We start from the raw sequence: 21,914 nt of genomic DNA, 5'->3' as shown, positions 1-21,914 counted from the left end.
CGAGCAGCAATGTTGTGGCCAAAATAGTACAATCAAGAAAATAAATGTAAGTTAAACCTGGAAAACAAAATGAGAAAACCTTTCCTCTGGGAATTTGACATGCATCTAATGACACGTCAGTTCTCACCGTGAGTCAAGGAGCATTTTGAGAGCATCTGTTTTGACCTGCAGCAGTGGGTCTGGTCCTTTTTGTAGGTTGTTTAAGGTGTAAAAACAAAACTTTAATAAAAAATAAAAATCGTCTGTGTCCTGGCATAGATGAGGACAAAATGATTGCAAGATAGAAGAAAACTAACTGGTTCCAGGAGCAGCTGGATCACAAATGTCTGGGCAGAGGTTCAAGGCAGTTCTCCCAGCAGCCATTTTGAGAGAGTTATTGTCTAAATATACACAGGTATTTAGACAATAAAATGATTTCTTTCCCTCTTTATTTGCTTTCAAAAAATATTCTCACATCTCTGCTTTCTTCAGTTCTTTGTCCACAAAAAGGAAACACAAAACAAGTTCCACTTTGCATAGAATAAATATTTACTAACAGAAAAAAGTATTTCCAGCAAAGTATGCTTCCTCAGAAATGAATCCCGTCTGTGTCTAACTCAGCGCTTTGAGATTAATATTTCATTAAATACTACGTTACGTTCCATCCTGCAGCTGTTCCAAGCTTAATGTTATCAATATTGTTACTTTTTGTTTTAAATTTTCAGATGCCAATGAGTGTGATGACAACCCCTGTGTCAACGCCAAATCATGCCGAAATCTGATTGGAGGGTACTTCTGCCAGTGTCTTCCCGGTTGGAGAGGCCAGAGCTGCAGCATCAGTGAGGAAAAACAAAAGAAAGCTGTGGATGAAGCAGTTAGAGCCACAGCATTCAGTTTATGCACAGAAGAAATGTTAGTCAGGAAAATGTTTTTAAAGGGTTTCATTTGCTAAACGTCAGACCCAACACGGCATTAAAGTCTCAAATTGGTCACACAGGATAATATGTGGAAAAAGTGAGAAGAGTTGTGGTTCTTTACGTGAAATTTTTACAGATGAATCACGAATGAACGACGTTAAAACCACGGCAAAAGTACGAATAAACCACGCAAAGAACGCACAAATCAACATAGAACATGAACCGCACATGATTATTGCGCCTTTTATATGCAATTCATTGGTAATTTGTGTGTTAATTACGTAATTATTAACGCAAAATGTGCTCCGTATATCAAAGTTATACATCACAAAGGTCATTACATTAAATAATTAAAAGAAAATTCAAATTTTTGGAATTATTATTTTGTTGTAGACATAGATGGCATCAGTTAGCATACGTTAGGTGATTTCCTCACAACAATGTTGGTTTAATATGCAAAAAATATTGACATGAATATTCTTGAAAAAAGTGTCTGATATACCCACTGTCTCAAATATGATTAGAGTTAGGTTAGAGTGTCCGCCCTGTAACCGGAAGGTTGTGGGTTCAAATCAAGGCTGAGTCATGCCAAAGATTTTAATGCCTCCCTGCTTGATATTGATATATTGATTAAGGGGTTGGATTGGGGGGTTAAATCCACCAAAATGGTTCCCGAACGCGGCTCGTCTGCAGCTCACCGCTCCCCTGGGTCCAATGCAGAGACCAAATTTCCCCATTGTGGGATAAATAGTCAACTTAAGTAGTGATTTAAAAAATGAATGACTTATGAGCTACTTTTGTCAGAAAAATGCTCTACAAATAAAGTTTGATTTAATAACAAGAGATGAGTTATTCTCACCATAAAGTTTTGAAAATTGGCAAAAGCTTTTCTGCAAAAAGTGTTTAATGGAAGCAACCATTTTGAAATGAGCAGTAAAAGCTCTTCTACTGCCCCTGGTGGAATCATGATGAACTACAGGGCAGAAAACATGAACCAAAATAAAAAAAAGGGTTTATAAGGAATGTTTGGATCATGATAATGACATAGGGGATCTCAGAAATGGGTGTTTTAAAATAATACGAATGGTTATAAATGGTTCAGTACAGTTTGCACACATTTAGTGTTGTTTTTGGCCTCCATCTCTGATTGTAAGCCTCTAAAAAAGGAAAAAAATTATGTCCGCAGATATCAATGACTGCCATGGTCAGTGCCAGAATGGAGCCACATGCAAGGTGAGTGTCGGTTCCTATTTTATTTTATTTTTTTAGCTTATTCTACGCCTGCAGCTGTGCAAAGCTGAGGCATGCGTGTGGGGCTGAGTGTCGATGACAACTGTGGGTCAGATTTCTTGGAAGTTTTCGTTTCCCAGCAGAGCATAAACAGTTCGCCCTCATTCTTTCCAAAAGGCAATGAATGTGTTTTCCTGTTATGATTCCTTTCATCGTCTCATTGTGTTCAGTTCTGTTCTGTTTGGAGTGTTCTTGAGCTGCTCGGTTGGTCGGTCCCCGCCTCAAAATGAATTTTATCAATGAAGGAGAACTTTACGGAGTAACAACACATTCATAACTTTATGTTGAACAGACCTTATGTACATTTAAACAAGTTTTTGTTTTTGCGTTTCATCTTATAATGATCTTTTCTGTAGACAGAGTCCTCTTAGTTTGGAGAAATGAGGAGGCATGTCGTCACAGTTTCATGATATCAGAAAACGTGCCATGCATGTTTAATATTTAATAATCATTTCTGTTGCAAGTTAAACTTATTGAAATCGTTTTAAGATTTAGTAGCGCAACCCAACCCTCCTTAAAATGATGAAAATATCTAAATTACAGTGAAAAATGCAGAAGAAAGTTGTCATTCTATGATTTGAGAGGACTTTAAAATAAACATGTTTGGCAATATTAACAAAGAATTTGTAACATCTAAGATCATGTTTTCATTATTATTACTGCTTAGTAAAATGAAAGTACAGATACTTTTTAAATATCTGGTTCACAGCCTGTCCAAAGCAATTTTAAAAATCGCTGTATTTTATGTCCTAACACTCTTCTCTTTTTGAATGTTGCGTACTTATTAGACGCTGGTCTGGGTTATTTGAAATCAGCATAAAAACAATTTTAAAAAATATGTTGATTTAATCAAAAAGTGAAACACAAAAATGTTAAAACTTTACAGTCTTTTGATCTATTTTCAAATTGTTCCTAGTGGTCTTTCCATTGTGATTATGCCGTTTTTAGGCTAAATTAATTGTTTTTCTAGGACATAGTTTCTGTAGAGCGGCAGAAGTTCGACATATAGTTCTTGCTTGTCTCCTTTTGAGATAAATTTCTGTGTAATTTATGTCATGTTGACTTGTATTCAAGTAAAACTGGTGCAGTTAAATAGAAATAATGTATTACCGTATTTTCCGGACTATAAGTCGCTCCGGAGTATAAGTCGCACCAGCCCAAAAATGCATTATAAAGTAGAAAAAAACACAGCTAAGTCGCACTGGACTAGAAGTCGCATTTTGACTGGAAATATATTTGACAAAATCTGAGACAAAGATATAATAACTTGCACAAACTCATATGACACAATCATAGCAGAATGTTTATCTCATCAAACTTATTTATTTATTCCTTTCATGAAGCATCATTGGCTAACTAATACTCTGTTTTCATCCTGTATTTGTAGAAACAGTTGTCATTTTGATTGCATTTCTGAATCTATGAAATCATTGGAAAATAGAATATTATGTTGTTAGCCTTCAAGATCTTACTGTAAAAAAAAGTTTGCTGATTCTCTGAGTCACTTAACATCCTCTTAACACTTAACATACCTCATACATCAAATTGACCCAGGAACATCATCTCTGTTCCTCACAAATGAACATAACAGGAGGGTTAACAATGTATTTATTTCAATTTAGTTCTAATATAAGTCGCTGCGGAGTATAAGTCGCACCCCTTGCCAAACTATGAAAAAAAGGCCGACCTATAGTCCGGAAAATACGGTAGTTGTTTTTTGTTTGTACATCACACCTCATATGTCAATATTGATCACTAACCCAAAGACTAGTTTTTTATCAAGAAAAAGGGAAATTCAAACTTTAAAGATGCTAAAATATAGAAAGTGACATTTACAAGACAATTTTAAATAGGAACTCATGCAATAGAACATTTTCCGTGTGCTATTTTGATGGATAACATTTTCTATAATACTGAATTATTGTTATTGTTTTCAAACCAATAATTCAGACATGTTTCATCTGTTACCAGATAAATAAGGAAAAAGGTGAAAATAATACACGTCAGGAAGGTTGGTGGTTTATTCATGGAATTTACTGGAACCAGGCTGTAATTTGCATACAGGGGTTTGGACGGTTTCACTCATTTGACTACTTGGCAGGCCGTGTTTTATTTTACAGGTTGGGTGGCCTAATTCAGTTGTTTTTTTGTCCTTGAACTGTTGAGTTAGACAAGAGAGTTTAATGTTAACATGCAGAAACATCGCAACCCCACTTCTAAAGGAGCCTGGATAGATGAGGACCAACAATCGAGCTACTCTACGGTCTTTAAAATTGTTAGGATTTCATTTTATAGCACAACCTGGAAAAATGAGAAAAAATCCGTTAAAATGCAAATGCTTTCATCCACACGTCTCAGGTGTGAAAATGACGTCTTTGTGTTTATTGTGCTTTTGCCGGCCAGGATTTGGTGAACGGTTACAAATGTGAGTGCGCTCCTGGTTTTGGAGGGGAGCACTGTGAGAGGGATTTGGACGACTGCGCCAGCGGGCCGTGCCTTAACGGCGGCAGCTGCCATGACAGAGTCAATGATTTTCACTGCCTCTGTCCGCCTGGTTTCTCCGGACGGCGCTGTCAGGTGAACTGCCCCCCCCCAAATGTTATTGTCAAAAAACAACACATAAGAAAAAGAAATTACACAAAGTGGATCTCTGTCGAGACGCAAAAGTATGAGATCAAAGCAGGATCAACCTAAGGTCAACGAAAAAACAGATTGTAAATTTGAAAAAGAAAACATTATTACCTCTATCACCCGATGCTAATTTTGCCTCGGGAGCTTAAATTATCTCAACTGTCCAAAATTAGGCTCAACTCTGAAGGTAAAATGACTAAAGGCAAAGAGGGAGAGAGAATATAAACAGCTGCTGTTGACAATAAACGTTTGTTTTTTTTAATGCACATTTCAAATTTACAATTTTCTTTTCTAGGTTTACAACATTAAGTTTAAAACTGTTTTCAAACTTTCTATTTAGTTTTTTTCATATGTCCTACCTGGTTTTTTATAATTCAGTCTAAGATTATCTCATACAAATCTCAATGTTTTCTTTCATTTCTGGGCAGTTGTGCTGATTTTTAAGCAGCATCAGGAAGTTCTTGCTGACAAAACGCTGTATTTAAACAAACATGAAGAATTTAAAGGAAACTCTGACATTGTACACATACATGTTTCTTGAACTTCAAACAGTTTCAGAATGAAAAACTAGGGATTGCTTAAGCATAAAAATGATTCTGTAAACACTAAATAGACATAGAGCTTCTATACGTTCAGACCGAGGTCACATCATTTTCATGGCTGTAACTTTACTCCGTGTTATAGTCAGGATCTAAAGGTGTGTCAGAACTTGTCTCGGCTGAACTATAAGTTAAGATGTAAAGATGACTGACAGCAGAGTTATGATGGGGATCCTCTTTCACGCTCACAGCAATGCTCTTGTCTGGCTCTGCAGCTGGATATCGATTTCTGCCTGGACAGCCCGTGTCTGAATGGGGGTCAGTGTTTCAACTCTGTGGACGATTACATCTGTGAATGTCCCGAAGACTACGAGGGCAAGAACTGCTCGCGCCTGAGGGACCACTGCCTCACAGCGTCCTGCAAAGGTTCACAATTTAGTTCAGTCACAAGAAATGTATTTCCAATCAAAATGATCACAATCTGTTTTAAAGAGAGATTCTGCTGCTGGGTGTGAAAAATCCTGTTAGGTCTGGATCACTGACTTTGGATTAAAATAACTGCTAGTTTTTATTTTTTTCAATAAATCTGGACTCTAGCCCATGACAGGAGTGACCTGACTGTATAAGAGAACTGGACTGAGTGGCTCCTCCCCCCTGCTGAACAGGAAGTAGCCGCTGGTTCCAAGAAACCAAAGATCCATAGACTTCTATAGAGAAATAAACAGCTGTTACTCATTCTGTTTGACAGAACAACCACTCTTGTTCTGATACCTTTTTTACCGATTTTGTGTGGCCCGCTTTCTAGAGGTAGGGGTGTGGCCTTCCAAAAAGCTCACTCCTGATTGGTGAGAGCGGTTGCCAAAGAAATGTCGACTCAGACCGCCTCGCACCAATCACTGCTTAGTGACAACATTCAGCTCCAACATGCCGGCGGCCATATCCCAGAAAAAATGGCGACTGAATTGACTTCATTTCATTGGAGCCAGAAGTAAACACACTTTCTGTGTGTGACGTCACACTCACTCGGTCCACTTCTCATATACAGTCAATGGTTTGGATCAACCTCACAGATGTAAAACTTTCACAAACTTTTATTTTTTAATTTATTTTTTAAACCTTCCTCTTTTCTTAGTGATTGACAGCTGCACGGTGGCGGTGGCGTCAAACAGCACGCCGTCTGGAGTACGTTTGATCACCTCCAGCGTGTGCCGCCCTCACGGCCAGTGTCAAAGCCACGCCAATGGACAGTTTAGCTGCAGGTGTGAAGAAGGCTTTTCTGGGACCTATTGCCATGAGAGTGAGTGTTCTTGATGTATTTTATTTATATTCACACTTTTACCCCATTTTTGATCCTTTGAGTTTCATTGTTTGTGATCTAAAGGTGGCTGTCATTTCCTTTTCTCTTAAATATTGCCTAAACTGGAGGCAAAACTGTCTTTCTATTCTTTTATCTTCTTCTGAATCGTAGACATAAACGACTGTGAGATCGCCCCCTGTCTGAACGGAGGAACATGTATAGACGAAGTCAGTCGATATCGGTGCATCTGTCCCAAAGGCTGGGAGGGACCCACCTGTGAGAACAGTAAGTCCTCCTCTTTGTCTGCTTCTTCTGCTCGTGGCGGCCTCTCGCAGTGCTTTCATGCTTCTGACTCGCCGTCTTTTAGACATCGATGACTGCAGCTCCGCCCCCTGTCAGAACCGCGGCGTCTGTCAAGACCTCACCAACGACTTCTACTGCAAATGCGGCGACGGCTGGAAGGGAAAGACCTGCAGCTCAAGTACGGTACTTTGTGTTTGTTTGTTTTGTAATTGTTATTAATGTACCATCGTTAGCTGACCTCTGAGTGGAGTGATGGCTGGCATCACTGTCTGGTCCTTTTGCAGAGTTATGTTGACAAAAATAACTCGGCAAAGGCGAAATCCTCAAAGACGTCATCTCTATTGATTCCAATGTTCTCAATGTTTTGAGGCTGTAAAACTCTTCACTACACATTTTATTCACTTTTCTCAGACAGACAAACTGAGTTATTTTGGAAGATGAGAAATTAACAGTCACCTGTCAATCAAAAAGCCTCATTTGATGAAAATTCCAATCTTAAATACATTATAAAATGAGCTTTATTAAAAATGACCTCAAAAGCAGTCACAGTACATTTTTAACTGGAGACACAAACAAGGCTATGGAATTCAGGATGGACTGTTTTCTTCTTCTTTTGGCTCATTTCTTTGGGGGTCGCCATAGAAAATCATCCGGCGATTTGGGCGTGACCCAACCCTTCCGCGTTCACCGGGACTCAAACACAGAATCCCTGGAAAGCGCTTTCCTAAGATTGCAGTAACTAAGTGCCCAAGCTGTTTGTGAATAAAGCTGGACTGGCTTATAACCCATCTAGCTGTCTGCAGATTAACCGATTTATCTCCATTTCTCTCATTTACGCCTCAAACAGAAAGTCATAGTGTTGCTCCTTGGTTTGCAGACATTGCTCTTTTCTGTAAACATCAATGTTAGATTTGGCTCATTGATGCCGTTTCTTGCCTCCAGGAGAGAGTCAGTGCGACGATGTGACCTGCAACAACGGAGGAACCTGCTATGATGAAGGTGATGCCTTCAAGTGTTTATGCCCAGCAGGCTGGGAGGGGTCCACCTGCAACATTGGTGAGTTTGTGACAAAACTTTTTGAAGTTTTTTTTTTTCCGGTGGGCTAACGGTGAGTTTGCACCTCCAGCGAAGAACAGCAGCTGTCTGCCAAACCCCTGTGAGAACGGAGGGACCTGTGTGGTTGATGGAGACTCTTTCCGCTGCATCTGCAGGGAGGGATTGGAGGGCCCCACCTGCACCCAGAGTGAGTGACTTTCCTCCTTTTGCAAACATGGCTCCTTACTTTAGCTTTAGTCACAACTGCTCTTACAGGTGGATATGGACTGTCTGCAGGAAAAAAGAAATTGTCAAACCTGGTGGACTGCACAAAATTTCAAGGTTCTAGGCGAGCCTGTAGAGAGAAAATGTTAACGTACAATTATTTCTACGTCATGCGGCGAGTGTAACAGGTCGTAGCAAACATAAGGGAACAAGCCAGTGTTTTCAACCAGTGTGCCGTGGGAGATGGTCAGGTGTGCCGTGGGAAATTGCCCTCATTAACTGATCTACCGTAATTTCCGGACTATAAGCCGCTACTTTTTTCCTGTGCTTACAGCCCTGCGGCTTATTCAGTGACGCGGCTAATTTATGGATTTAATTGGCGGCCGCCGTGTTCGTACTTTCGGACTCGGTGAATGGTTTGAATTCTCTATCTAACACCAAGCACAAGTCATCTGTTTTACAACAAACTAAGCAGCCAAACAGCATGGACCTCACTTCAGGTCTTAGACACTTCAGTCATGGTTCAACAAAACGAAACATGCATGCCCGGCCGCATCCCAGAATTCTTTGGTGCCATTATGCCATTTTGCATTAAAAAGCTCACAGCCGCCGTGTGAGATTTTCGGATAGGAAGGGGAGACAAGGAGCACGCTTGGCGAGGAGCGCAGAGGCGTCGGCGGAGCAACAGTGTTTGTTTTGGAAGGAAACTTCTGACGTGCGCGCCGCGCTAAGGCGCGCGCTTTTCAGTCGCCGCTGCTTTATTTTACTGGTGTGTGTTTTTAACCAGCCCTGTTATTCCCATAACGCTGCCGCGACACAAGCGGAAGGAGAGCTGTTCCTTTTCACCCCTCCATGCACTGCTGCTACTTGCTCATTCTTAAACACGTACAACAGTATGGCGAGCCGGGCATTGGCCCCGCCTTTAGCCCCTAAGACTCATGGGAAATGGGGGATCGCGGATGTAAATTTCCTCATCATAACTGAGGGATGTAATGTTGATTACATGGTTACTGTTTGTAATTTTATGTATGATACCTAGATTGTCAATAAGTAAAAAAAAAAACTGAGGTACTTGTGAACAGAATAGAGGTCCATGCTGTTTGGCAGATGTGGGTGTACTCAAGTACATGAGCATTAGGCAAGGCTGACCCCTTCCACAGTGTGCTACTGAGTCACACTTATCCTAGGAGTCAGGACGTGATTTGTCAGGATGATCATGCTGCTTAATACATGCGGCTTGTACTCTGATGTGGCTTGTGTATGTACAAAACTAGTTAAACACATCAAAATGGGTGGGTGCGGCTTGTAATCGGGTGCGCTATATAGTCCGGAATTTACGGTAAAAACATTTCCCATCTCCAGGATATCAGCTCTGTGTTCATCCAAACACTGAGTAGTTAGGAATATGAAAGATGGTAAAATACTTTTTTCTTTGTGTTTTTTTGATTCTATTAAAGACACTTTGGTAAGAATGATGGTACCGCGATTTAGCTGCAGCTTTAATTGTTTTCTGAAAAGTCCCGCCCCTTTAACTGTCTCCACCAATCATTCTTGGAGGCTTAATCATAAGTCATCAGTCTGACCAATTAGAAGTGGTTAAAGTCTTCACTTTCTTGTTCTGATTCTGCTCATAAAACCTTTCAGTTCTAACAAAAATACCAGCTAAAGCTCGCCTTTAGCGGTGTAGCTTTCCACAGAATCCGGTGTCGGACCGTGGAACAAGTGAACAAAACAATGAAGCTCAGAGAAGCAAGTCTGTCTGCCATCACTACATCTCCCATGATGCATTGGGTTAAAGTGACAGTGTCTCAGCGCACAATGAGTCTTCGTTGTTAAACATCTTGAAACCACAACGAACACATCAAACAGTTTTTAAATCTTTTAACTTAACTTTTATTACATCTTTTAGAAAAAACAGCTGCAACTTCCAGCTTTTTCTGCCACAATTATCAGTAGTAATTATCATTGTAGATCAATACAGACTATAGAGTTTCTCCTTTTTTTTAAAATTTTTGGATGCCGGTGTGCCGCTTGATTTTTGTCAAGTTTAAAGTGTGCCGTGGCTCAAAAAAAGGTTGAAAAACGCTGATTTATGCAACACGTAAGGGTGAAGTGGGTGAGATCCAGGTGCAGGATTTTTCTTTTTTCCAACATCCCAAATCCTACACAGGGAGTTCGTTAGTTCTCCTTATGTGCAGCCTGCCTGTCAGAAATGAGGAAATTGGATTCTTGGAGTGTAGTTTGTACATCCTACACACACTTGCATATCACATGCACACGCCGTGCTCGTGGCATTCAAATGCTGTCTGTAAGTGCAGTGTAAGGACACCGTAAGTGTGTGTAAATTACATTATCCTTATAAGTACTTCACAATACACTTACCACACGCGCAACAATGGTACGCTCCATTTTCATGACGTCCATTAAGGTGGCCGTACGAGCTTGAAGACACACCTGTACCCGTGTGCATCAACTCCAGTTCATGTGCATGTGACTACAGCATAAAACGACTTTGTGTTGTTAAAATCACACCTTTATCAACACAACTAGGACTCCCTTAAAAAAGAGATTCTTTCATCTCAATGGGACAATTCCTGGATAAATAAAAGTTCAATGAATAAATAAAACCACAAAGTGAGTCATTTACATTTTAACATTCGATCACATTCTTCTCTGCTTTTATGAACTTCTTTTGACACAATATTTTTTTTTAGAACCAGAAAAAGAACGTTTTAGGGAAAAAAATCGCACATTTGAACTCTTTAACACCGGAGCCACGTTTGACACATATTGGTGCAAAGCCACTTTTTTCTGCTTCGGATAAACGGTTGAAGAGTTGCAGAGTTGCTCTGGAGTTAAAGGGTTAGACATCTTATGTTTAGACTGGCAGGATGTTAACAAGTTTATCCAACAAATTCAATTTATTTTAAAAATATAACCGTAAAGCAGCAACTCAAACCTTTTAAGCAGTCTGAAAGCCACAATGAAAACATCTTTATATTAAAGTCACAAACATGACTGAAAGTTTCTTTGCGGCATTCCTGTCAAATCTTGTGTGCATCCGTTTGTTCTTGTACAGAAACTATGGGCAGTTTTCTCTCATAGAAATAATAATTAAAATACTTTTCTTCTTCTTCTCCCAGATGCAAATGATTGCCAACCTCATCCCTGGTGAGTTGTATTCATGTCTGTCGTCACCTTTGTGTTTTGAACGTCCGGAGGGGCCAAAGATTTGCATGTTATGAGTTAAAGAAGGCGTCTGAGCCTCAGGCTTCGTGGTTTCAGCACAGCTGTTTCAGAGAGCCATAAAAATGTCTGAATCCATCCTCTCATCCTGATTGAACGCACCTCTGTGAGCACAAACTGAATGATGAGTGTTTGTGGAGGTACCTGACCGTGCCTAAGCTCCTTTTTTAGTCGCCTTCAACTTTTCTGGCCCTTCTTTTAGGCCACTTTACACGTTCCTGCCAAACCTCAGTCCAGCTCGTCTCCGGTCTATTCCTTCACCTCAGATCTGTTTAATCTAGAATTTATTTATTTATTTACTCTTATATTTTATAATATTTTAACAAATATTTGTTTGTTTAATGTCTTTTAGCCCAGTTAGGCTGTTTAGGAGTGTTTTCTCCCCCTTAGCTGGGGTGTTTGTGTCTATGCTGACACCCCGGCCAACAGGAGGACAGAGCAGTCGGCGCCTTCTGGGTTCTCTCTTCTTTAGCTTTTTTCTTTAGTCATTTGTGTTTTACTTGTGTTTGTTTTTGTGCATTTTATTGGAGCTTAGGGGATTGGTGTTTTCTGCATTCTTGTTTGTTTTTACCTTGAGCTGTTTTTTGTTTTTGTTTTGTTTTTTTACATGAAAGGTGCTATAGAAATAAAATTAATTTGAATTTGAATCTGATCATTTTAGCCCTACTGTTAGATCTGTTTTTGCACATGGATGATGTTGTGTATTTAGTCAGTGCTTTGTTCCTCTGCAGTTACAACAGCGGGACCTGTGTTGATGGGGACAACTGGTACCGATGTGAATGCGCTCCTGGGTTTGCTGGCCCAGACTGCAGAATCAGTGAGTACTGCACTTGTCTTGTCTCTTTTGGTGTAAACACTTATTGTTGTGTTACAAGGAGGCAAAAGCATTATTTTTTTAATCTGCATATCTCCAAAATTATTAGACAGTTTTTTTACTCCAATAACTTTTATATTTTTTTTGCATTTTAAAGATTCTTTTGATATTTATTTATGACGATAACTCAGGGTTTAATTCAACTTCAACTCTTCTTTAGATCTGTTTAGTAATAAAAATCTTTCAGCCAGTCATCGTCTGGCTCCACTAAAGTAGGAAAAGATCAAATCAAAATCTTTTGACTCCTCAGATTTGTGTTGTACTCGATGACTGTATAAGAAAACTGGACCAACTGATGAAAAGAAAAATGACTTATTCTGGCTCTAAGAAACTGAAGTCAATTCGGTCGCCACTTTTTGGCAATATGGAGGCCGCCATGTTGGAACCAGACGACAGTCGTAGTCTGTTTCAGTCAACTTTACTACTAATAATAACTAATAATAATACTGTAATTTGAGACCACCTACTTTCATTGAGGCATCGGATTGGTCGGTGAATAACTTGAAAAAAATGCAGATTATCAAGAGCATGTAAAAAAAAGGGTATCGGGGCAACAATGATTATTCTGACCAATAGAAGCTGTTTATTTCTCTATAGAAGTCTATGGGATTTTGGCTTCTTGGAACCAGCAGGTACTTCCTGTTAGGAATCCTAGGAGGGAGGTGTCACTCAGTCCTGTGATCGTATATCCCGGTTTTAATTCTTTGGTGTTGGCTGTTTTAAAAGGAAAGACATCCCACACATAACATGTTACATAAAAAACCTCCTAAAAGTGACTCCTTATTGAGCCTCTGCGTTTGCTTTTGGTGTCTAATAATTTGTCTGAATAGAAAATATAATAAAATAAAACAAAGTTGTGCTGGTAAACGGCAAATAATGAATTCAACATCAGCTCTGCTTCATATTTGCTGAACTTTGGTAATAAAATCCCAGAATTCTCTGGTTTCGTGAAGTTTGTTAGTTAGCACGCATACATCAACGATTCCTTTAAAGTTTTTTTATATGTGCAACAAAAATCCCACATTTTCTGAGATTTTCTTTTCTTTTTTACAAGATTTCCTAATTTCCTGGAATATGATGCTGTTTGGATAGAACTAGAATGCTCTGAACAGCAAACTCTAACAATCCTTTTGTTTAAATCTGCTCTTCTTGCTGCTCAGATAGCCTTTCATTCATGAAAGCAATGTTTTTTTTAAGTTGTTTGCCAATCTTATAATTTGTTTGTAGGTAGCTGGGAATAAAAGCATCTGTTAACGGCTGACTATAAATGTCATGACGAGCTGCTAGAAAAAAAAAAAAAAAACAAGACCAGGAAGAACTTGAAACAGAACCAAAACTGACTGCCATAGAAAATCCAAACATTTAAGCTACAGAAGAGGCGTCTCCTTGATTAACAAAACCTAATCGGAAACTGCAGGCGGCTGTGACTGTCAAGGAGAACTCAGGGCAGCAGGGCATCCAGGAGAAGTCCCAGCCGACCTGCACGGAACAAATGTAATGCGAAACACAAAGAAAAGCAAGAGGAAATTAATAATAATAATAATAATAATAATAATAGACTAGTTCTGAGCCTTCCTCTTTGTAAAACATTAATAATGGCCGTCATGTGTTTGTTCTCAGACATCAATGAGTGCCAGTCCTCCCCCTGTGCCTTTGGTTCGACCTGCGTGGATGAAATCGACGGTTACCGCTGTGTCTGTCCTGCTGGAAGGACCGGCCCCCTCTGCCAGGAAGGTAACAGCCCCTCCTCCCTACATCCCAGTCTATGCGTGTCGGACGCCGCCGGGCTTGCAGGACCAAACTCAAATGTGGTCACTAAGTCAAATATAGAGGAAAGACTAGCATCAGGGATGTCGGGCTGTCATTAAAAACCCACAAACTCTCAGAAAAGGTCTGTGTGTGTGTAACCCCACCCCCACCCTCCCCCAATTAGTTTGACTGCACTTTTTGGGCACAGCAGCTCTAACCAATGAATTAAACCCTTTATTTTTTTAAGTTGAAAATCCCTCCTATCAGTGGACAGCCATTGTGATAATTTTAAATGTAGATACATTTCATAAAACTCTCGTTATTATGTCTTCAGATTCAGACTTTTATTTCCTTGAAAATGTTCACGTTTAATAAACGACTGCAATCAGTTTTATACTGAAATCCACCCCAAACAAGCATAAACAGGGTCACCCTGGACTTGATTTTAAGATCCTTTTTTATTAGTTTTCAAATCGTTTTTGGCTCTCCTACCTTTCAGACCCCCCCCCCCCCCCCCCCCCCCCCCCCCCCCCCCAGATCTCTCAGGTCCTAAGGTGCTGGTTTGAGCCAAAATCTGTGGACCTTAACCTGAACGGTCCCCCGAGGACCTAAGGGCTTCTCTGGAGATACAAGTCAAAAACCTCTTTAATTCCCTTTTTATTTCTGAATTTATTTACAATTATATTAAAAAAAGAAACTCTTCAAAGTGATACTAAATCAGGTGGAGCCTTGGACTAAAACGTTGCAACCATTGACTGTATATGATCACTGGACTGAGTGACCCCTCCCTCCTGGTGTTCCAAACAGGAAGTACCTCAGTCACTCGGTCCAGTTCTCAAAGACGGTCAATGTTTAAGAATTAGAGGCATTAGGTGTGAAGGGGGAAACCCATTTGGGGGCAGGTAGGGGATGATTATACATTCTAATAAATTACAACTTTGACTTTAAGTTTTTTTTTAAACTGGCAGATTTTTATTTATATTTTTTATATTTGATCAACTATTTTATGTATTTAATAATTTTATTAAATTAACCGTTTTATTTTTTTTAACATATGCATTTATTTAGTTAATGTAAATCAATATTATGAATATTTCTATTTCCTTTTCTATTTTTTATATTCTTTTTCTTATTCTGTTACCGTGTGCGTGTATATATATATATATAGGTTTAAATCTGTTCTCTTTTTTATGTTATTATTATTTATGTAATTTATATCAATTCATTCCTTACAGTTTTTTTGCAATTGCTTTCTTAATGAAAAATGTGTTGCGTACAGAGTTTCTTTTAATCTTTCTCTAAGCTTTATCAGTTACTTCTGTCTCTGTACTTAAAGCAAATTAGATGCTAAAGCCCAGTTCTTCATATTCTTTTCCGTTCTCTTGCTGCAAAACCGTTAATTCACTAGAAGGTTAAAGAGGATTCTCTCTGAACACATCATGTTGCGCCAAAGTGACCGAGTACCCTACTGTGCAGATCCTACTCTGAATAAGGAGCCATGAACTCATTTAAAGTAAAGTTTGTTCTTGAACGTCTCGGTTTGTGTCGAGATGTGACCGCTTTGCCTGTGATTGTTGGGTTTTAGCGGCAGACAGGCCCTGTGTGCACGGCGGCGTGAAAGCTTTGCATGGAAGCAGATGGAACGAGGACTGCAACAGCTGCCGCTGTCTGAACGGGAGAGTCACCTGCACAAAGGTACAGCTTTCCTCCGTCCTCTTTAAAAGTGGGGTTTGTCACTCTGTTACTGCTAATGCAATGAACTCGATCTGTTGCTACCAAGTCAAAGTAAACACCCGGATGCACCATCACTGAGTGTTTCGTCTCCCGCAGCTTTGGTGTGGACCAAAACCCTGCAGCCTGCACAGTCAGAACCTCGCCGCAGACTGTCCGGCTGGTCAGTCTTGCATTGCCGTTCGGGATGAACATTGTTTCGTGAAGCCCTGCGTCGGCCAAGGACAGTGCTGGGGCCACACCCACCGAGCCACACCCCCATCCGGGTGCCACTCGGAGAGCAGCTGCGCCAACGTGACCTTCACCTTCAACAAGGACATCATGGCAAAGGTCAGTCTGTCTACGTTTCTTTGCTGTACTCTGACTTTGTTCTCCTCCAGTCAAAATGACTTTAAAGCTGCTAAATTGTCTTTTTCTTGTCTCACCGTTCTGGTGTTGCAGGGCGTGACGGTGGAGCAGGTCTGTCATGAACTCAGAAGCCTCTACGCCATCAAGAACCTGTCCTCTGATTCTTCTGTCTCTGTGGCCTGTGAGCCGTCGCTGAGAGCCAACAACGAGATCCAGGTCACCATCGTAAGTGAAATGTTGGCCAGGGAAAATCGGCAGAAACGCATCAACGTGTGTCCAAAACGTTTAACCATTTGGCCAAAATCTACTCTGTCTCTGATCCGAGCAGAGAAGCTGCAGCAAACGCATTTCTAACAAGGAATTATCAGCGTTAAGGACATCAACACTATTGTCGTTTATCAAATCAAAAATGTATGTATTGAGCATTTTTCATACAAATGTCAGTGTATGAAAATGTGTTTGTAAATTGGCCTAAAAAAGGAGTTTTGAGAAACAATATTTTGGGAAGTGGAGGATCCCTCTGATGAAAGTCCCAGAGTTGAACTAAATATAAAAGAGAGACAATACATAAAAGGGACAAAAACTACATAATAACTAGATAATAAACCTTAATGAATGAGTATGATCACTAAAAGTGAATTACAAAGATAAATAAATATAACGAATAAGTAAAAAAAAAAAGAATACACAAAAATGATGAAGGAAATACAACTCAGGGGTTTTCACCACTAACCAGATTAATTGATGATTGGCTGCCTGAGTGGATATCAAAGGAAGAACAAGCAGCTGCTGTGATATGATAAAGCCTCATTTTATCACTGAAATCAGGTATTAGACGGTCTGACAACACTCAGTTGAACCTTTTCCAGTAATAACTTGGAAAGAAGGAAAGTTGACGCTCATCCTGTTCTGCTTTTCCTTCGCATTCTTTGCACCTTCTCTTTTTTCCGTACCAGTAACACTTTATTTCCGCTTAGATAACAGACGACCAGAGGAGAGGTCTAACCTTGATTAAGGAGGTCACAGACCGGGTCACGGATGTGGTCAGCAAACGGAGCACAAACAGCACCATCCTCCAGGCCATCACAGAGGTCCGCATCCAGAGACGGCCGAGCCAGGACCCCAGCGGTGAGCCGCAACTTTGAAAAACTGCTTTGGTTTTTTGGATTCTATTGTAAAAGGAAACAAATCTTTGAAGGCTTAAAGGTAGGGGTGCAACGGATCACTAGCCACGGTTTGGCACACACGTGTACCGCAGATCACCGCCGCCACCACCTCCTCCTCCTGCTCACTTTGCGAGCGCATCGTTTAAATCAATCGCCTGTTCACAGCGAACGCAATTCCTGCGTGAAAGTCATGCACACTGTCTTTGGTTCAACGAGGGTCAAAGTTGCCGCATGACGTTTGTCTGAAAGTGTGCTGACCTGCAGCTTCTGCCACATGTGGGAGGAGCTTCAGTCAATAGCTTTTCTCAGCTTCATAACGGAGGACGCAGATGATGAGAGAGCGGGTTTATTTATTTTGAAGAACCGTTCTAAAGCGTCGGTGCACGTCTCTAGAAAGTTCTGCAGAAATCAGAGACTCTCCCAGATGTCCCGCACTGTTGCTTTGTCTGAAACCAGTGGGAGGGGCTTAATAGCGGCAGGGGACACGACAAGAAGTAAATTCTAACATCCCCCCACTCTCTTACTTTTTAAAAAAACTGTTTGTATGGGCATCTTTTATTTAAAGGAATATCTTGAGTTCAAAGATCTCATTAATGTTTAGTTGATCGATGATCAAATATTTTGATGTTATAATACATTTATGTCTATGTGTTTATGGTTTGAAGTACTTTATATGTACCTTATAAAATCTACGTTTGGAAGCTTTAAAAAAATAATAATTGTAGACTTTTCTTTTGTTGTTCTTTACTGATCCGAAAAATGATCCGAACCGTGAGTTTTGCTATCCGTTGCAACCCTACTTAAAGGGCATATGCCATGTTATTCTTGAGCCTTTTATTGTAAACAATAAATTTTACAGCAAGTTATCTCAATAGGAGACAAGTATGATGAGGAAACACACCAAAGAACAAGGATCTAACTTTATGCTAGAACTCACCAAAACTAATATGGACAACAATTGAAGGTCCTATATTGTGCTTTATAAGCCTTTAAGAGTCAACTTTATCCATGTATATAATCTATTACCTTTGGGACACTAAAGAACTATTTTTTATTAGATTTTAGTTATTTTTGCAGCTCATTTTCCTACCTGGAAGTAAGACGACTGGATCTCTGAGGCTCCGCCTTTCTCTCTTTGTGAAGGAGGACGTCATCATGACGTAATCCTAGAGCCGCCTCGGCAGCGTGTCTGTGTCTCACCCATGAAAACGATGTGCATGTTGTGCGTTTTAGCCAATCACCGCTAGCTCCGTGGAGAAAGTGGGTGTTTGTGTTGGACACCCCACAACTGCAGAATAACTTTCATCCATGGGGACACATCAGGAAATAAAACATCAATAAAGGTTATTAATATCATTTATTCTAGTTTGGTGGGCCAGACTACATAGGGCATATGGCCCCCCGGCTGTAGTTTTGCCACCCCTGCTCTAGCCCCTAGGTGTGCATGTGAGTGTGTGTGATCCAGCTACAGTTTGGCAACTTGGTGAACCCCACCTTCACCCAACAGTAGCTGGGATAGGCTCCAGCAGCCCCCGTGACCCTCATAGGGATTTATCAGAAGGTTGGGTTCTGTTTTTCATGCCAACGTCTTGTCCCCCTGTCAGGTTACCTCATGCCTCTGCTGGTTTCCATGGTGATTCTAGTCTGGGCTTTGGCCGTGGGCTCCGTGTTGCTGTGGTGCCTGAAACGCAGGAAGCCCGGCGGCCACACGGGCGTCATCACCCAGGCCCCCTCGCCTTCAGGGCCTGCTGCAGAGGACAACAACGCCCTCCACAACAGCGTCAGCGCGGCCCGGGAGCAGCTCAACCACATCAAGAACCCCATTGAAAAGAAGCCCCCGAACCACCACCACCACCACCACCTGCTTCACCACCATCTCTGTGAGGACAAGAACTCGGTCAATTTCAAAACCTGTAAATTCGAGTCCTCTGGGAGCCAGTCGGACGAAGACGAGGTGGAGAAGAAGCTGCAGAAGAGGAGGTTCCCCCTGGCGCCACCGGCGTATTCTCCTCGCCACGTGAGGAGCAAACCTCCACACTGGACTAACAAGCAGGACAACAGGCAGCTGCAGTCACAGAGCGTCAACAGGGCGGAGTTAGTCGCATAACCAACCGGGTTCCGTCATCCAGGAGGAAGCAAAGACTTTCTAAAGCCTTAAGGACATTTTTGGTACTTTTTCCTTTTTTTTTTTTTACTCTCCTTTGTACAGAATTCTGTCCAAGATGGATCTCCGCTGTTTAATTTATGTTGGAGCGACGCTGTTGTCAGTTCTGGCTCCACAGTTTGTGGATTATTTGAGTTTGGTCAGTTTATGATCAGTGAGTCAGTGTTTGGTTTGACTGAGATGTGCAGGAGAGTCATTTCTGCCGGTATGAAGAGCTGTCCACGAGGAATGTGTTTGTCTAAAAGTGTACATAGTTTTCTTATATTTAGCTGTATATTTGTTTTGTTAATTTAATTGCCAGGAAAAATATTTGTTTTATTTATGAGATTCGTTCGACTCCCTGGAAAGAGTCGATTTTGATACCTTTTTTTTTTTAATTATCTGCACCACAAGTGTTCTTGAGAGAGTAGTTCTGTTTTAGTAGTGTTTGGTCTTTTCGGTGCCTCGTCTCATAATTTGTTGGTTCTGAAGAACTCTTATGTAAAAGAATAAGGAAAAGCGCCGAGCGGTTTGGGTCATTTCACGTCTTTCTCTGTTCATCTTTGACCGTTGAGGCTTGTAAACACTTAGTTTAGTTTCAACTTCTTTTGATTGATTGACTAAATCTCCCTAAAACCAGACCTTCACAAAGAAACATCTGGAGTTTGAGCTTCGTCCCAAAGCTTTAGAAAGCGCGCCAGCAAACAGCAGTAATGTTAGCTCTGAGAGCTGGAAAGACGTGTTTTTTTTTATTGTTCGATGAGATGGCCTCGCACGACATTTTGGATGATTTTAATGATCCTTTCCTGGCTGTCTGATCGTTGATGTCCTTTTCTGACCTACAGAAAAAGGATGGCCATCATTTAGCAATAAATACTGTGAGTTTGAGTATTTGTTTGTAAAGATGGCTGTCCTCTGTGATGACAGGAAGTGAGCAAATGTTTCACTCCTGGTTTTAGTGAGTCATTTCTTTGGGATTGTTGCACTTGTCTTCATGGACATATTTTATTCTCTCTGCACAGGAGAGTCTTTTCTCTTGCAGCATCAACTTTTCCTCTACATGGATCAATAATCTGAGAACACCGGTGAAAGAGGAAAACAAGTTTGTTCCACACAACCAAACCATGAATTTCTGTACTGTTTTATCTCTGTTATGGATTTACTGTTTGTTTGTTTGTTTTTTGTTGTTTTTACCCAAAACAAATATCTCAAGGGATGTAACGGTTTCATGTTTGTATAGTGTAAACATGCGTGAAAAAGGCCTTTTCCATGTGCAAAAGTACTTGAAGAAAGTTCTGTATGAACACTGCAGAGCTGAATGTTGACTGGAGGACAAACGCCGTTGAATCGTCTCTAAACCGCCTTTAAATTGATGATGTTGCGCCTTTTTCCAATCTGAGTTTTTGGACCTTGAGTAATAAAAAGTAATAAAAGTCTGACTTTTGATGCTTTTATCCGTTAACTGCATCGGAGAACTGGACTGAGTAAGTGTGACATCACCCAAAGGACTTACAGCTTTAACCAAATAACTGGAACTACAGGAAAAAAATATTGTGGGGGGGGGGATTGAGAACAAAGATAGCAGAGCAACAATGGTTGTTCTAAAAAATGGAGACAGAATAATAGCCGCTTATTTCTCTAATTACAGAGGTCTGTGAGATTTTGGCTACTTGGCATCAGCAGTTTTTTCTGTTTGAAACACCAGGTGGGAGGGGTCACCCAGTCCAGCTCACAGGTTTACAGTCCGTGATTTCTACCTGTGACCCTTGTGCTATCCTAGGCACTTTAACATTGGGAGTTGGGTCATTTAGACCCACTAGACAGTGCTCTGAACCTTTTTCTTCAATGATTTGTGATCTTCACTGGTGTCCATGGATTACATGAAACCTTTCCCTCTTTATCCACCTTTGTCATGGTAGGGAGAACACGTCAATTTAAGGGTGGGGTCATCTATGATAGCACAAGGGTTAAATTATAAGAACTTTTTGTTTTTTACTTGTCCTGTTCAGCAGCTGAGCAAACAGACAGGAGTCCTCTTGTGTTAAATGTGGCAATAGGTCATGAATCTTCTGACACGCAAGGTGTATATTTGTATAAACCCCTTTTGTATTTGAGGCTTAATTCTAGTAGTTATGTTTGTATACATTTTTTTTTGGGAAGAAAAAGAAGAAAGTGGGATGATAGAGATGGAGGGGGTGGGGCCTGTCTGCAGACACTCAAAAAACACAAACATAACCTATTTTAGAACATCAATAGAATTCGAAGGGTCAAATCTGCCAGAGTGGATTCAGTGAACACTCACTGTGACACTCGAAGCTGCACAATGTTTGCTCTCATCTTCAGTAAAAGTGGTTTATGAGCATTTTAGCTTCCAGAAATAATGAAGACACAATCCAGCCTTTGATTGAGATGACAACATTCATGGCAGAGTTGGTGCACTC

General features: G+C 40.5%; 1 protein-coding gene across 1 annotated transcript in view; it reads left to right on the top strand.

Annotated features, from left to right (window-relative positions):
• Positions 1-20,909, top strand: part of LOC101169088 (protein jagged-1a) — a 44,143-nt gene extending 23,234 nt beyond the window's left edge. The window contains exons 10-26 of the mRNA XM_004065601.5: positions 705-818; positions 2,083-2,129; positions 4,590-4,763; positions 5,632-5,782; positions 6,489-6,653; positions 6,825-6,938; positions 7,021-7,134; positions 7,899-8,012; positions 8,083-8,199; positions 11,360-11,387; positions 12,194-12,279; positions 13,957-14,070; positions 15,671-15,780; positions 15,916-16,146; positions 16,258-16,389; positions 17,142-17,292; positions 18,935-20,909. Of these exons, the coding sequence (XP_004065649.1) occupies positions 705-818; positions 2,083-2,129; positions 4,590-4,763; positions 5,632-5,782; positions 6,489-6,653; positions 6,825-6,938; positions 7,021-7,134; positions 7,899-8,012; positions 8,083-8,199; positions 11,360-11,387; positions 12,194-12,279; positions 13,957-14,070; positions 15,671-15,780; positions 15,916-16,146; positions 16,258-16,389; positions 17,142-17,292; positions 18,935-19,437 (2,465 nt within the window). The 3' untranslated portion in view covers positions 19,438-20,909. The remainder of the gene's footprint in view (positions 1-704; positions 819-2,082; positions 2,130-4,589; positions 4,764-5,631; positions 5,783-6,488; positions 6,654-6,824; positions 6,939-7,020; positions 7,135-7,898; positions 8,013-8,082; positions 8,200-11,359; positions 11,388-12,193; positions 12,280-13,956; positions 14,071-15,670; positions 15,781-15,915; positions 16,147-16,257; positions 16,390-17,141; positions 17,293-18,934) is intronic.
• The last annotated feature ends 1,005 nt before the right edge of the window (positions 20,910-21,914 follow it).

Source organism: Oryzias latipes, chromosome 1, assembly GCF_053564925.1.
Source record: "Oryzias latipes strain Hd-rR chromosome 1, Olatipes_Hd-rR_3.1".
Classification (NCBI taxonomy): Eukaryota; Metazoa; Chordata; class Actinopteri; order Beloniformes; family Adrianichthyidae; genus Oryzias; species Oryzias latipes.
This window is presented reverse-complemented; position numbering and strand designations above follow the sequence as displayed.